General features: G+C 36.5%; 1 protein-coding gene across 3 annotated transcripts in view; it reads right to left on the reverse strand.

Moving 5' to 3' along the window:
* LOC5568794 overlaps positions 1-15,993 on the reverse strand; it is a 46,312-nt gene that overhangs the window by 8,495 nt on the left and 21,824 nt on the right. For all 3 annotated transcript variants that reach the window (XM_021847474.1, XM_001658110.2, XM_021847473.1), the window contains exons 3-4: positions 2,771-2,920; positions 2,459-2,622 (exon numbers count right to left, since the gene is read on the reverse strand). In XM_021847474.1, coding sequence (XP_021703166.1) covers positions 2,459-2,622; positions 2,771-2,920 — 314 coding nt within the window. The remainder of the gene's footprint in view (positions 1-2,458; positions 2,623-2,770; positions 2,921-15,993) is intronic.

A 15,993-nucleotide genomic window follows, 5' to 3' on the forward strand; every position in this document is an offset into this window, starting at 1 on the left:
CGTCAACCGAACAACCCAGTGTCCTAGTCTCTTCATGCCATGCTTATAGTGCGCGGCGTGTGAGTCGAGACGAGTCGTTCTCACCTCGGGTGACGTGATGCGACTAATGTTAATCAAATGGAAGCGAGTCGACACCTCACCAACTCGGACTTGCCTTATATGCCGCACATAAAAAGCACAATTGCATCTGATTCTTGAGTTTGTTCAGAACACGGCGAGTTACTTGACTAGAGTCTACACTGCCCATAACTGCATGACAGTCACATTCGACATTTTTGACAAATTGGAGTTAATACCGGGGAGAGTCATCAAATGATAAATACTTTCGATCAACTTACTAAAATCTGTGAGTATGTTCTAGAAAATTCGAAAAAAATACCAAGTTGTTTTGTCACACTGGCAAATGTAACCGCATAACAGTCACATTGAGATTATACATGAGCCTCATAATGTAGTAGCAACGAAATTTCTATCAGAATTTTTTTCTGTCTATTCACCCAATATGCGGTATGAGTTGTACAAAATTTCAGCCTCAAATAAGCTCTTTTGAATTCTTAATGATTTTTTGAAATTTTAGTTTCCTCCTATACTGCAGTAAAATACAAACTTGGTATCCCATTTACTCAATGCCTACTTTTGTCGAATGTTACAAATATGCAGTTATGGGCAGTACATCCGTTGTGCGATCAGGCTCCGACACAAGTTGGCGATACTGATGTGGGGTCGGATCGTCCAGCATTTGTAGCCACTGTGCTTTCTTACCTGTTCATTCATCTAATAGGGAATATAGATCTACATGATACCGATGGGAACGAGAAGAATTGTGACATTCATGGGTACTATTGTGTCACAGCCTACGTGATTGAAAAATACTGAATTGAAACTACGCATGGCTGTATGCCCATGTGGGTTCTCTTGTATTGTTTGTTTGTGCTTTTAGAGTTCATCGAGTTGAAACGGCATTTTTCGAAATAGCAAAAAATGTTGTATGCAACTCGTTGCAAAACTCGATTTTTTCAGCACTCGTTGTATTTACCCAACTCGGCGAGCCTCGTTGGATAAATGTACAACTCGTGCTGAAAAAATCATCGTTTTGCAACTTGTTGCATAAATAACTATTTACTATTTCCATTTTGCTTTTCGTGAGCTGTCCGCTATTTGAATCAAAGTGTCCGGAATATGATGCAAAAGTGAGTTTGTGTCCGAAAAAAGAATCATGGAAAAGCAACTAATTTTTTACGGAATTCAAGCTGCTGAATCGAAATCTTCTTTCACCATTCGAAAGTTTAGAGCTTTTGAAGCGTACAGGTATCAGGTCCGTTCCACTCGGGCTCAGATTGGGTACCACTTCTAGTACTGCATTTGGTCCCTCGGTAGTGCAAAAGGTACCCAAGTTTGACAGATCGCAGTACACTTTTCACGGCATTCTAGATTACCTCACGAGCCATAAAATTTTGGGCAAGTGCAAGGGACATGAAGGTCTTTAATGTGTCTTTGCAGGTATCGTACAGAATTTTTCGATTTATATGCTTTCCGATCGCTTATACTTCACTGAGGCCTTAAGTGTCCGAATAAAAATCAAAACGGTAATTTGAAGAACGCATGTGATGTTACGGCCCATACAAAATTTGTAGAATGTTCATACAATAAGCGCTAAGAGGGGATGGGTGGGTGTTGAAAATCGCCATTTTTGGCATTATGAAATTTGTGAATAAACCAAATAACATCACAAACATTTTCTCAAAAAGTTTAAAAATGTACGTATGAACGAAAATCAATTTTAATTAAAAGCTTTGTTTTTATTAGCTCATGAATATATGAAAGAAAGACACTATGTTGCATTGAAAATATACTATCGATAAATGATGTTCCAACTTGTTACTAGGAGGGGCTGCGGATCGGAAGCGATCGGAAGCTGTTTATTGCTACCCCGGATTACGGTATTTCAAAATTTTCGGATAAGACGTTTAAATATAACCCTTTTTTTCTTTTATGTTAAGTTGTGCTGCAATGATGAAATGATGTTGATAAACACTATTTTAGTGAAATCAAAACCTTCAAATCAAGTTTTTTTTATCGTAAAAATATTTTCAAATTCACAAAGAAGATGATGATAAATCTAAGAGCTGTTAATTGGAATACTTGTGAGCAAATGACAACCGAATTTAGTACTATACCATTTACTCTAGTCGAATCTAGTGAACGACAATAAAGACGGCCTTACAGTTGAAGTCGAAATACGCGTCTCTGTCAAAGGATACAACAAACTCTAGTTGCATCAATTGGTATAGTTCTAAATTCATTTTTTATTTACTTACGAAGAAGATGCTCGAATACTATATCTTTTGAATGATGAGTGTAGAATTGTTAGACATTTCGTTTCGATAATAACGGTTCCAGACACACCGTAGCTCCGCTCAACAGGTTCATCGCAATGAATCTAATTACGCTCAATTACCAATGCAAAATGGATGAAATCAAATTTGAGCTGGGTGATTTCGTCGCTCATCAGCTTGATCTTCAGCTTGCACAGTGACATGTCCCGTGGAAGCAGCGCCGGGAAGCTCGGGGACACGAAGTACGTAATGTTGTTGGCCATTTCCTGGTCGCACGTGGCGGTGACTAAAATTGTTGCGAGGGTGAGAAAGAAAAAATGAAACGAAAATATTTAAAGCAAATTAGCTTATCCGAAAGTTTGGCAGTAAAATGAATAAATAAACGCTAAATTTCCGGACCAATGCCCGGAGCGGGGAATTAAATTAAGCCTTACAGACGCAGCAAACACCGAAACCGAGCGCACATTGGCCCCTCGCTGATCCACCCTGGATGCGGCACTCGTACGTGTTCAGGCACTGGCCGGTTCGCAATCCGTCCTCCGAAAGACACTCGTCATCCACCGGGACCGGGAAAAAGTTGAGCACTGCGGAACAGATAAGAGATGGGGAGAGAGAAGCGGAAAAATTTAGAATTAATTACCGGAGAAGCCCTGTGAGTGACGGCAGTTGGTTATCGAGTTTGCAAACAAAGTACAACTTGCTGGACAAACAAATGACCGAGATTAGATTGTAGTCGCTTCTGCAAGAGAGAACTTTTTGGCTTTTGATTAGATAGGATTTCCCCTCCTGGTTTGTTTTGCATGTCAACGTTCAATTACGAAACGGCATACTTCAAGACTGCATGAAAATATTACGCTTTATGGAAGGTACACCAAATTGAATACGCTTTGCACAAAATCAAGCTCTTGTGGATCAAAACACGATGTGGGTAATTTTAAAACAAAACCATTTTTGTTCTGAATTCTTCTTTATTTTTTCGAAATATGCGTATCTGTCAAAGGATACAAACTCTAGTGGAATTAGGAGGAGATCCCCCAGTACCGGACACTTAAGCAACTAAATTCGTAGTTCGAAAAATATAGATTTTATGGGTACGTTTTACCCATTTATGATAAATATTATCATTTGTATAGTGTGCAAAAATAAATTTGAAAATATAAATATTAATTTTTACATTGCCTTTCAATGATGTATTTTAGTACCTTATTGATCAATCTTGAAAGGTGGCACCCAATACCGGACACGATCTGGAAATGCCTCGATTTCTGTAAATTTGAACATCATTGAATGTGTACACTATAGGAAAAGTTTATAATTACCAATTCAATGCTTTTGCAACATTAACAAGAATGTTTTGAGTTTTTCTTAGTTTACCAGATGCCTATCATAAACCTCTTTCATATATGATTGAAAATAGCACATTTTACGATGTTGTTCTGAATGATCATTCTTCTTAATTTTATTGCATGTTTGATACCACGATTGGCGGAACCCATGAAAAATGAAAGTAATCATATAACAAATCAAGCTGTCCGAAACTGAGGGACAGGAGGTGCTTAATCAAATGTGTAATTTGTCCATATTTAGTTCAATTATGGTACAAAATACATTCATACTATCAAATTAGGATTATGTTCGATCATGCTTGCGGGATCCAAAGTATTTTTTTCATATTCAAAATAATTACTAAATAGGCTCAAAATTAAGAGAATACGTCAATTTTTTAAAGATTTTCAAACTATTCTACTTTTTTAAAAAGGCATGCATATTTCAAGGATGTGTTACTATACGCAAACATTAGTCTACATAAAAGCTTTCTTTTCTACTAATATACCATCTTGATTGGACCATGATTTCTCAATGTTTCGACTTTGTCCGGTATTGGGTGCTGTCCGGCACTGGAGGATCTCCCCCTAAATGGTATAATACTGAATTTAGTTTTTTCATCTACTTAATTGATTTCCATTTCCTGGAAATAATATGGCATATTTATGTGAAATATTTTAACCTACTTGCCATCTAAAATGTAATCTGTTTGGAAAATGAGATAAAACGGTATAATTTGAACGGTTTTCGGTCGTTACATGAGAAGATATAACGTGAAATATATGTTCAAACTGTACAAATCGCATTTTCTCTTTTCAATGAAGACAAACCTCCGTTGCCTACTATTGAAACGAGAACCAGAAGCTTCGTAATAAAAAAAAATACATTTCTGGGATAAGCTATGGTTATTCAATGCAACAAGTAAACGTGAAAAGTGAAAAAGAGCTTGAACCAAAGCACATTCAGCAAATGCACAAAGTTGATTCCGAGGATGAAATGCACATAAACCATATTTTAAACCCGCTAATGCGCCCCCAGAGGTTTTTCTTCGTCAATGGCCCATCTCAGCAGCTGCCAATTTCGCTCAGCCAATATCCACCTGACAGCCGGTTGTGATCTTGACATTGATACCGGCAGCAACGAAACGAGAAGCATGAAATATGCATTTTCCACCTCGGCGTTCGCCGACCGGAAAAGCACAGATTTACACGCTGAGCTTCACGGGAAGCCTTACGATGCACGCGCGCGGGGGCAACCAAGATAATTTGAAACGATGTCGGTGCAAAATCCGTGGGTGAAATGTTTTACTATGCTTACACTGAGCCGTACAGAATGAAATGCAAATGTTGAAGCGCACTGATTATCGTTTGGATTTTGAGTTTTTAGAACGAGAATGTTTGAGTCAGTTCGCGAGAGCCGCAAGCACAAACCCACTCTCGTTCTTCTTCTTCTTCTTTTTCTTCTTCTTTGAATTACATCCTCACTGGGGCAGAGCCTGCTTATGAGCACTTCCACAGTTATCAACTGAGAGTTTTCTTGGTCAAAGTTGCCATTTTCGCATTCATATATGGTCGGCGTTAAGTCAGAGTGGACCAAGTGACATTTTTCATATTTTGAGAAAAATGGGTTCGTTAAACGTAACTCGTTAAAATTTTGGTTCAATATTTCTACACATATTTGTGTTACTTTCAAACAATATAATGCGAAGTGATAATCATAAAAAATCATAATCCAAAACTCTGATACAACGATTATTTGATGGACTATGTGTACTTGGGGCCCAGATAGCCGTAGCGGTAAACGCGCAGCTATTCTACAAGACCATGCTTAGGGTCGTGGGTTCGAATCCCGCTGGTCGAGGATCTTTTCGTAAAGGAAATTTTCTCGATTCCCAGGGCATAGAGTATCTTCGTACCTGCCACACGATATACACATGCAAAAATGGTCAATCGGCAAAGAAAGCTCTCAGTTAATAACTGTGGAAGTGCTCATAAGAACACTAATCTGAGAAGCAGGCTCTGTCCCAGTGGAGACGTAGCGCCAGAAAGAAGAAGAAGTGTACTTGGTCCGCTCTGACTGAACCAAAGACCACCGTTCAGTGAGTTGGTTCACTCTGACTGAACAATTTCTTGGAAAATAACAATCATTTAATGCTTGCGTGGTCAAACTGGGTGCATCTCTAAGATAAACAGATTATCAAGATCCTTCGACACCAGTATCGTACATTGTTTAATAATCCATATAGTCAATACCGAAATAAGTGGTATTATGATAGCATGAAAATTAAAGTTTTGCAGAGTCAGGGCATCAAAGACCAGAAATATTCAAATATGCGTTCAGTCAGAGTGGACCAAGTGAAAATCTTGAGTACCGACCAAAATATACTAGTCTTATTGGATATATTAAACAATATATGGCGAGTGCAATCAATGCAAACATCATTTTTTGTACAACAAAGAAACATGTTTCCAACTACAGGTATGTTCCGTTTTTATCACGTTCCGATTTTGTCACGCTCCGATTTTGTCACGTTCCGATTTCGTCAACAAATTATTCCGTTTTTATCAACACACAAATTTTTTTTTTTTTAATTTTCAAAATGTTTCAAATATAAACTAAATACTTATTATGAAGTAATTGAAATGCTGTTTAATAGCCTCAGAGTTGAATTTTCGTCATTTTGTTAATATTGAGCATCTACGATACATGGTAGATGTCAAGTCTTATACGATTCAATAAGGTTTTACTTTTTCTTATGCAATTAGAGTTTTCAAACGTAGCATGTTCTGTTGGATAAGATTGGCCCATCTTTCAACAATCGATAGTTGCTCTGGCCACGTCCTAGCAACAACGTACTTAAGAGAGTTACAGAGACCTCTCCTTTTTCTCATATAATATGGCTTAAAAGAATTTTCTATGTAAATTTGATAGACATATATACTCCCCCTATGGTATGAATTTTTGTATGAAAATAAAAAATAATTTGTATGGCACTTAAGATATCTTAAATTCCCCGCCTTCCCCCATTACCGCTTACATGATTAATGGACGATCTCATACATGTTCAGCTCTTTTTGATAAGGGATGCACTTGGGAATGAACTCAATGTTGTGTGCAACGGCAAGAGGTATGATCAAGTTTATTTTATTCTTAATAAGACTTTCGACCTAGTCGTAGTTTGGACATTACCTTCTATTTCTCAAACTCGATAGCATTGCACAAATTATAGCAAACAGCAATTGATTAGATCCTGTTCCAAGGGGTAGGGGAAAAGGTTCAGCAAAACTAAGCGATTTGTAGAATACTGTAGAATACCAGTGGATACGAGTAACTGACACTGAAGAAGACTGCAAGTGGTAGTCGAAATACGCGTATCTGTCAAAGATAAGCATTTAGGAGCGGAATTAAAAGGTACACGGTACTCCATCTACTTTAAAGTTTCTCTATTTGAGATTCTGCTCAGAGGATTCGAACATTCATTAAAGAGTAGAATACTTGTTTTTAATTAATTATGATTCGTGGTTTACGGCTAATCAGCCGAGCCGAAAAACTAAACATTACATATGCTTTGCATTTGTCCATTTAATCCAATTGCAAAGTATATGTAATGTTTAGTTTTTCAGTAGTTGTCAATCTGTAGAAGATTTTGTTGCCAGAACGGGCTGATCGACTTACATGATTATTTCACTCTTGCATTGGTCAAATGTTCTGACGTGTTTGAGTGAAGAAAACGATTTGGAAAATTATCTGTAATAACTGTGTTGGTTTTCCAGTGGCAATTGGTGACAGGTTCCCTTAACTTTAGGGAGCTCGCAATCTAAGCCAGCTCCTCTCTCTCAGTTATTCAATATTATTTTTACTCAACAAAAAACTACAACTTAAGTTGCTAGTTCGTTGTCTAGTGTGGTGCTTCCTTCAAAGGGCAACTAGCCCACTGGAAGCATTAAAGTGTAAAAAAAAAAAAGTTAGTTTATTGCCAGTCTATTTGTGATCTTACGTAAAGTTCTAAACGCAATGATAGCAGAACGGCAACGGCAAGCGGAACCGGTTCACCAGCATGAATCACAACTTAAATGAACTGTCAACGATCGAAAGTGAACCATGCTACAGTTCATGCTGGCGAACTGGTTCCGCTTTCCGTTGCCGTTCCGTTATCATTGCGTTTGGGCCTTAAAGCTAAACCTGTACAGAATGGATGTGTATCGAACTATACAAACGGAGTTTTGACAAAATCTTATCGTAATAACAGAAACATTTTTTAAAATTGGAATTCTTGATTCCGGGGTGGTGTTGATCAATTACTGCGATAGGTTTCATAAATTAAAGAGTTATGTTATTCACTAAATTTGAGTTCACAAAATCCGATTCAAAGCTCAAAAAATCAAAATTCTTTGATAAATCGGTCAAATTTAGAATTAAATGTTGTTAATTGCAGAAAACATCACATTAAACGCCTAAATGTACATGTTTTTTCTCTGAAAATGAATTTTAATGCTAAATGCTAATTAAAAACTGGGTTCACTTAACATATCTGGAATGTATGAAACAGTTTATTTAAATGGTGTCTTTATACAGACCTGGCAATAATCGATTGTTTGAAGAAGAACCCTTCAACAGCTCATCAAACATTTCTTAAAAGATCTGTTTTCCATGGTTTAATTATCTTGAATGTCAAACCGAATTTAGGAATATCAAGCGCAGCTATCAGGTAAAGCGGCATCACATAAATTATGATAATTTAAAACGGATCATAGCTCTCTTGACAGTTTATACATGAGGGTACGGGAATGATCAACTTCTCCCCACTGATCAACTACACCCCGATTTACGGTACCTTGGAAAAAAAGCTTTCAGTTGATAGCTGCGGAAGTGTATATAAGAACACTAAGTTGAGAAGAAGGCTCTTTCTCAGTTGGGATTTAATGCCATAAAGAAGAAGAAAAAGAAGAAGAAGAAAAAGGATGAGGATGAACAGTAGAAAAAGAAGTTGTTTCTTGTTTGATCTTTCTTTAAAAAAATGATCAGCTTGCCTCACTTCCTTGTAGTTTTTTTTTACAAATATGGTGTACCTTGTGATGCATAAGATATTTATGTGATTATGGTTTTAATATTCTATATTACTTCTATTGAAATTCTAACTAAGAAAACTGAAACTATTAATGATTTATTACAAAATCATATTGATTGATAGGAATCTGCAGTCATCTTTCATTACGAACCTAAACGTCAATACTGTGCATTAATATGATGAAAATGTATATTATCCTGACAAAACTGCAATTTTCATTTCAAATTTGTAAAATATTTTGTCTAAGAAAATTATTCCGTTTTTGTCACGGTTCCGTTTTTGGCAACTGAAAATCGCCGATCGTGTTGATAAAAACGAAACATACCTGTATTAGTGTTTCATTCAAGTCGAGTAAAGAATAAGAATATTATTTTGAGTGATAAAATCTGCTGGACATGTTGGATTTTGACGCCATCTTGATTTTAGGTAGAAGAATGAATTTTTCACCTTGATAGCACTCAGTATGTCGAATTTAGAGGCTAGCAATAAAAATAAGATAACGTATACTTTTCTTCTTATTATTTTTCATTTTCCTGTCGTTACGTCTCTACCGGAACCGAGTCTGATACTCAGCTTTATGAGATATAAATACAAGTTATTAAACAGGAATTTTCTTTTATAATGCTAATTTTTAACAACACAATAATTCATCGACATATCTTTGAATTCAGTAATAATGAATAAATAAATTCCATAAATGAAACCGTCTAAAAACATTGATGGTATCAAACATTTTTTTACCATATGCATTGTTATTCATTGAATGAAGTTTATAGATTGCGCGTCGGGACATTAGTAAGTTTTGTGGTAATATCTGTAGTTTTAACATAAAACATTGACAAAAGTGCGTTAATTTAGAATGGTAATCTTAAATTTTGAAGCAAAAATCATCCTTGATTTTCTGAGCCATAAAGTGTCGTTTTTAGTACCGCCAAATATGCATGTGAAAAATAGCGAAATTGAAAGATGAGAAGCAGGTTTAGTTCTAATGTGGACGTAATGCCGAAACACAGGTGTATCATTTCAAGCTTGGAAAATCTGGCGGCCATCTTGGATTACGACGCCATCTTGGTTTTTAGCAGTTGAATGATATTGTACCATCTCAGCGCTCATCATGTTGAATTATGAGCCCTCCGTTGAAAAAAAAAAAAAAACAACCAGATTCAATATTTCTTATCTTATCACAGCTGTTCAACTGTTTGTTCATTTCTATCAATGGTTTTAGACCAAATAAATGAAAGAATTAATGCTATTTTTCAACTCGAAGATACGCAGAAAAAATATTCAGGTATCAAATAAGCGTTAAAAAATCCTATTTGATAATTTGTTCATTAAGCTAGTTAAGCTGAGGGGCTAGCTCTGTTCTAGTAGGGACGTAATGCCAGGAAAAAGAAGAACAAGAAGAAGGGTAAGTGAAACGGTAGCATTAAAATTCAACATGAGGAGTGCTAGCAAGGTGAAAACTCATTCTACTACTTAAAACAAAAATGGCATCAAAATCCAACATGTCCGCCAGATTTTTTCACTCAAAATAATACTCTTATTCTTCATCTGTCTCAAACAATACACCAACGATTGAAAACTTGTTTCTTTGTTGTACAAAAAATGATGTTTGCATTGATTGGACTCGGCATATACGTCAAAATAGTGGACCATGATTTAGAAAATCGTTTATATCTTAGAGTAAATACCTTTGCTCACCTAGTTTTTGTAGCCTATCTTACGCATTTTTTCCTCAGCTTTCTGATGGAGGTCTCAGAATTCAAAACTAGCGGTTCGCTAACGGTGAAAAAACGATTTTTCTAACAAAATTCAAGATGGCGGCCAAATTCAAAATGGCCGTCAAATTTTTATCAAGTTTAAATGAAAGCTATATCCTTTCTCTATACGATGTCACTAAGTTTGCTATGTGTTCCAAGCGAAATATGTGACATACTACGTGAAGAAATACCCAAGATTTATCAAAAAATGGGCTTTTTCGCAAACTGTTCAGTTAGCTGGCGTACGAGGAGTCCACCAATTTGAGAAAACCGAAAGGACCACCCTTAAGTTTTATCGAAAACTAGCGATCAGTGACATAAAATTATAATTCTAACAATGGGTCCCGATGGCGGCCTGGTTTCAGCGAGAATTGCTCAAATATATCAATTTTGTTCATCTTAAACTCAGTACTTAATCGGACCTAAATATATAAGCCTACATGTACGGGTAGAAATCAGATTCCAAAATCATTAGTATGCACTCTGATATCATGATTCCAGAGTGTTTTCATCTCCATCATGAAAATACACCAGAAAGCCGCAACGCAAAACAATCGTTATGTTTTGTAGCTGATTCACGGAAATCATGCATCGAACGCTCGAAAATGTCTGTCAATCAACCCGATAAAATGAAAACAAAAAAAAAAGAATTTGTCAGAGCGAGATTCGAAACCAAAAGCCTTCTATTTGGGAGTCCCGTACTTTACCACACTACCAACTTTTCGTGTTTAATGTTGGGTTATCGATACGAATGACTAGAAGCAAAGCACACCGCTTAATGTTGTCACTCTGAGTGTTACGCTTATGAAGAATCATGATTATGACCTCAGGCACCATGATTTGTCTCCCTGATATCGATGCCAATTTATGAATTTCATGGCTTGTGAATCATGATTGGGGAATCAGATTTTTATCCGTGTGAGTATGATCCTAGTTCGCAAGGCTCTGGAACGTCACTCGTTATGCCTGTAAATCTGGTGACAAGAACTCCAAGTAGTTCCTGGATAATAATGAACAATCGTTGCACTCAAATTTTGCTAGAACATCAATGTTTAAGCCCGCATAGGTATTACCCTCTTTAATAATCCTCCGAGAGACAACTGGTTACATTTACGTCGTACGTCTTTTTAAGAGGGGCGGTATGTTTACGCAAGTTCAGATACAATCAATTAATTTGCATTAGATCAGTTAGAGTGTAATGTAACCGTAATTGTATCTCATACAATTGTAATGCCATCATACAGAGCTACATTCTGCATTTGCAGACTGACTTGACGACCACAGTTGAATGGAGTGAATTTGACTACCGGCAATCATTTTATGTTGTCGCACATAAGAGCGTCTTTAATGGTCGTTATCGGGCTGCTAAATGGTGAGTCGACAATCATGAAGGAACGACCAACACAGCTCTGGTCCTCACAAGTTCCTACCTCACGCTTCCACGGGTCAAATGATGACAAAGACCACCAGCTAAGGGTTGCGTACTTATCTGGTAGTACACTGTTGTCCTTCTGACATCAGCTAGAGTGAGGAGGTTCGTTCTGAGCGTCTGTTCTGTCATACAGCGGCTGAGTATGAAATGCTGTATTATAACAGCTACACCTAAGATGACAGTCCCGTCAACGTGATGTAGGTAGCGTGACCCCGGTAAGATAGCGAACCGAATTCATTATCAACCACGAAAAATGGAGAAAGAAGAAGAAACGAACGTTATTTTCGGCAACCGACCTGGCCACGAAATAAGGACTATGATTGGAAACTCGGTACCGTTATTCGGGGTGTAGTTGATCAGCGGGGAGAAGTTGATCATTCCCGTACCCACATGTATAGACTGTTATAAAAGCTATGCCACAATTTCAATTATCACAATTTCTGAGCTACTCTTGATTTTCATAAATTCGGTTTGGCATTCAAGGTAATTATTTCATGGAAAAACAGATTTTTTAGGAAATGTTTCATGAACTGTTGAAGGGTTCTTCTCCAAACAATCGCCTTTTCCCACGGCTATACAAAGCTACAGTTTTAATAAACTGTTTCATACATTCCAGATATGTTTTATGTACCCAGTTTCGAATTTGTATTGAGGATACAAATTCTTATTTTAGATAAAAAATGATCTTTTTGCAAGAGGGTTTCTAACTTCAAAGAAAATTGCCTACCTTCAGGCGTTTAATGTGGTGTGATCTGTAATTCACAACTTTCAATTAAAAATTACCCGATTTATCAATAAGTTGTAAGATTTTTAAGTCTTGATTCAGATTCAGAGACCCCAAATTTAGTGAATAGCATACTTCTTTACTTTAGGAAACCTATCGCAGTAATTGATCAACTTCACCCCGGAATCAAAAACACCACTTTTTGATCTCCAAAAATTGTTTTTGTTTTTACGATAACAATTCGTCAAAATTTCGTTTGTATAATTCGTTAAACATTCAACCAGTACAGGTTTTAAAAATATTTGGATGATAATACATGCATTCCACTAGGAATTATGAAACGTCAGGACCGTAAATGAACCTGGACGAGTGAGCCTTTTGGCTCGTGAATTGCGAAAAGTTGGCGTGTGTGTGGCTGCTATTCAGGAAGTGCGTTGGCTAAGATCTGGAGAACGTGAATTCAGAGCAGTAGACCCCGTCGCTAACACCGCATTCAAATACAACATCTGCCACGGCGCACACTGTAGCCGTCGCTGAAAAAACGTGATCGAAATTGTTTTGAAATTGAAAACATAATTTTAGTACTATAGTGTCTTCGGGAAAGTTTTTCCATAAAATAATCGCTATTTTAGGAAAGTGTCAATTTGATGATTAATCCACCTAAAAGGGAGAACGAAATGTTATTTTTCGTATTTATGAATTTAAAAATAAACTTTATTCGGGAAAGTTGTAGGTAATATTAGAAGAAACAACTTCGCTGAAGACACCGTATGCATATTTTTTGATTTTCATGTACATTTGTGGAGTTTTTTGTGGAACGCCCCTAAAAATCACTTTTTTTATCATAACTTGGTTGGATGATTTTGTACAATTTTCAATTGTTCAAGTGTTATTTGTTACTTGCAAAAACGCATAACTTTCTCCAAAAGAGTATATTTTTATCTCTCATATTTTTCGAGTTATTGAAGGTTTTATATAAAATTAGCACCTTTTTGACACTAAAAATCATTAAGTCGCGCACATTTCCGCAGTCTGAAACATGTTCATCCAATGGTTTGAAACTAATACTATGAAATGCATAGAAAGCCGCTTTTAGCCTGCTTTAGCCTGACGGTCAAAAGAAAGTCTGAAAAAATGTTTACTTACATGCAGATATAATTTACACTTATTCACTACCCCCTATATTGGTTTAACTTGAATATCTGACATCTGGCAATTTTATGCAATCAAATCAACAATGACATCAATCAACAACAGATCGGAATAATCTGTTCAGACAAACAAACAGACTAAATATCATACACTCTTTTCATCGTTCACTTTTCTAACGATAGTTCCATATATGAAATAGATGGTCAATTAGGGATTCCGGCTCCGACTACTTTTGCTGAATACCGATTCAACGATACTACATCGATCAGTATCGGTAGGGATTATGGACAAAAGGTCGAAAGACAAAACGTCGAAAGGGCAAAAGGTCGAAAGACAAAAAGTCGAAAGGACAAAAGGTCGAAAATGATTTGCTTGGTGGGAAATTTTTCCTTCTTTGAAAAAAGATTTTCGACATTTTGTCCCTTCTTTTTTGTTCTTCGACCTTTTGTCTTTCGACCTTCTGTCCTTTCGGCCTTTTGTCTTTCAACCAATAAATAGATTCGACAGTTCAAATGTGAATCGATTCAGTAACATCGATGCTATGGAGAAATTTGCTCAACGCTTTGTACACTGAATCCTTATACGAGGAAGTGAGGTAATTTCTTTCTTGGTCTCTATGGGACAGTTTACCGAAGAGGCTCAAGAGGATGTAACAAGGATATTAAGAATTGTAGGGAGGATCTCCAGAATTGATACTGACTAAGAATTATTACACTATTTGTTGGCGACATCAAATCCTGTGATTATATCTATTAGAGCATTCCCGAGAAAAAAGTGTTTCCTAATCAGGATGGGAAAATCTATTGGTTAAAAAAGATAACGAACAAACCAGTGATAGCGAAGCTAAAAAAATGAGAATAATCTTAAACATTAATATTTACTGATTTATGGATTGCATATGAATTTTAAAGGAAAAAATAAATGTTTTATAGTTATATTATACATTTTAGTTTTTGTTGCGAGCTCCGAAAAATTCTCAAGAAAGGACTGAGACTTCCTGCAGAAAAAATAGCAATAAGTGTTTTTCTGCAAAAAATAAACAGCTAACGTTGGAAAGGCGAACGACAAAAAGTGTGTTGGATATGTTGTCTGTTTGTCTGTGATAAACTTGTCTGAACAGATTATTCCGACCTTTTGTTGATTGATTATATTGTTGACTTTATTGCATAAAATTCGATACAGTGATGCCAGATATTCAAGTTAAGCCAATATAGGGTGTCGTGAATAAGTGTAAATTATATCTGCATGTAAGTAAACATTTTTTCAGACTTTCTTTTGACCGTCAGGCTAAAGCAGGCTAAAAGCGGCTTTCTCTGCATTTCATAGTATTAGTTTCAAACCATTGGATGAACATGTTTCAGACTGCGGAAATGTGCGCGACTTAATGATTTTTAGTGTCAAAAAGGTGCGAAATTTTATATAAAACCTTCGATAACTCGAAAAGTATGAGAGATAAAAATATGCTCTTTTGGAGAAAGTTATGCGTTTTTGCAAGTAACAAAAAACACTAGAACAATTGAAAATTGTACAAAATCATCCAACCAAGTTATGATGAAAAAAGTGATTTTTAGGGGCGTTCCATGAAAAACTCCACAAATGTACATGAAAATCAAAAAAATATGCATACGGTGTCTTCAGCGAAGTTTTTTCTTCTAATATTACCTACAACTTTCCCGAATAAAGTTTATTTTTAAATTCATAAATACGAAAAATAACATTTCGTTCTCCCTTTTAGGTGGATTAATCACCAAATTGACACTTTCATAAAATAGCGATTATTTTATGGAAAAACTTTCCCGAAGACACTATAGTACTAAAATCATGTTTTCAAGGTCTAAACAATTTCGATCACGTTTTTTCAGCGACGGCTACAGTGTGCGGCGGTGGCGATAAAGCTGAACACGGAGTCAGCTTCATAGTGATCGGGAAGCAGATGAAGCGCGTTATTAGGTGGAAGCCGATAAACGAGTGGATCTGCGTATTGAGGAGTTGGGGCAAGTTCTTCAACTACAGCCTGATCAACGTCTATGCACCGACAAACGACAAACCCGATGACGCGAAGGACGCGTTTTACGAATGTCTCGACAAGTTCTGTACCCCGAATTCAAATCCAGGCTGATAAACTAGAAAGAACAATAAGCAATCATAAGACGAAGATAGGGAGTCAGATTCTATTCTTGGCGTTTTTGATTCAC

Source organism: Aedes aegypti, chromosome 2 (genome assembly GCF_002204515.2).
Source record: "Aedes aegypti strain LVP_AGWG chromosome 2, AaegL5.0 Primary Assembly, whole genome shotgun sequence".
Taxonomy (NCBI): domain Eukaryota; kingdom Metazoa; phylum Arthropoda; class Insecta; order Diptera; family Culicidae; genus Aedes; species Aedes aegypti.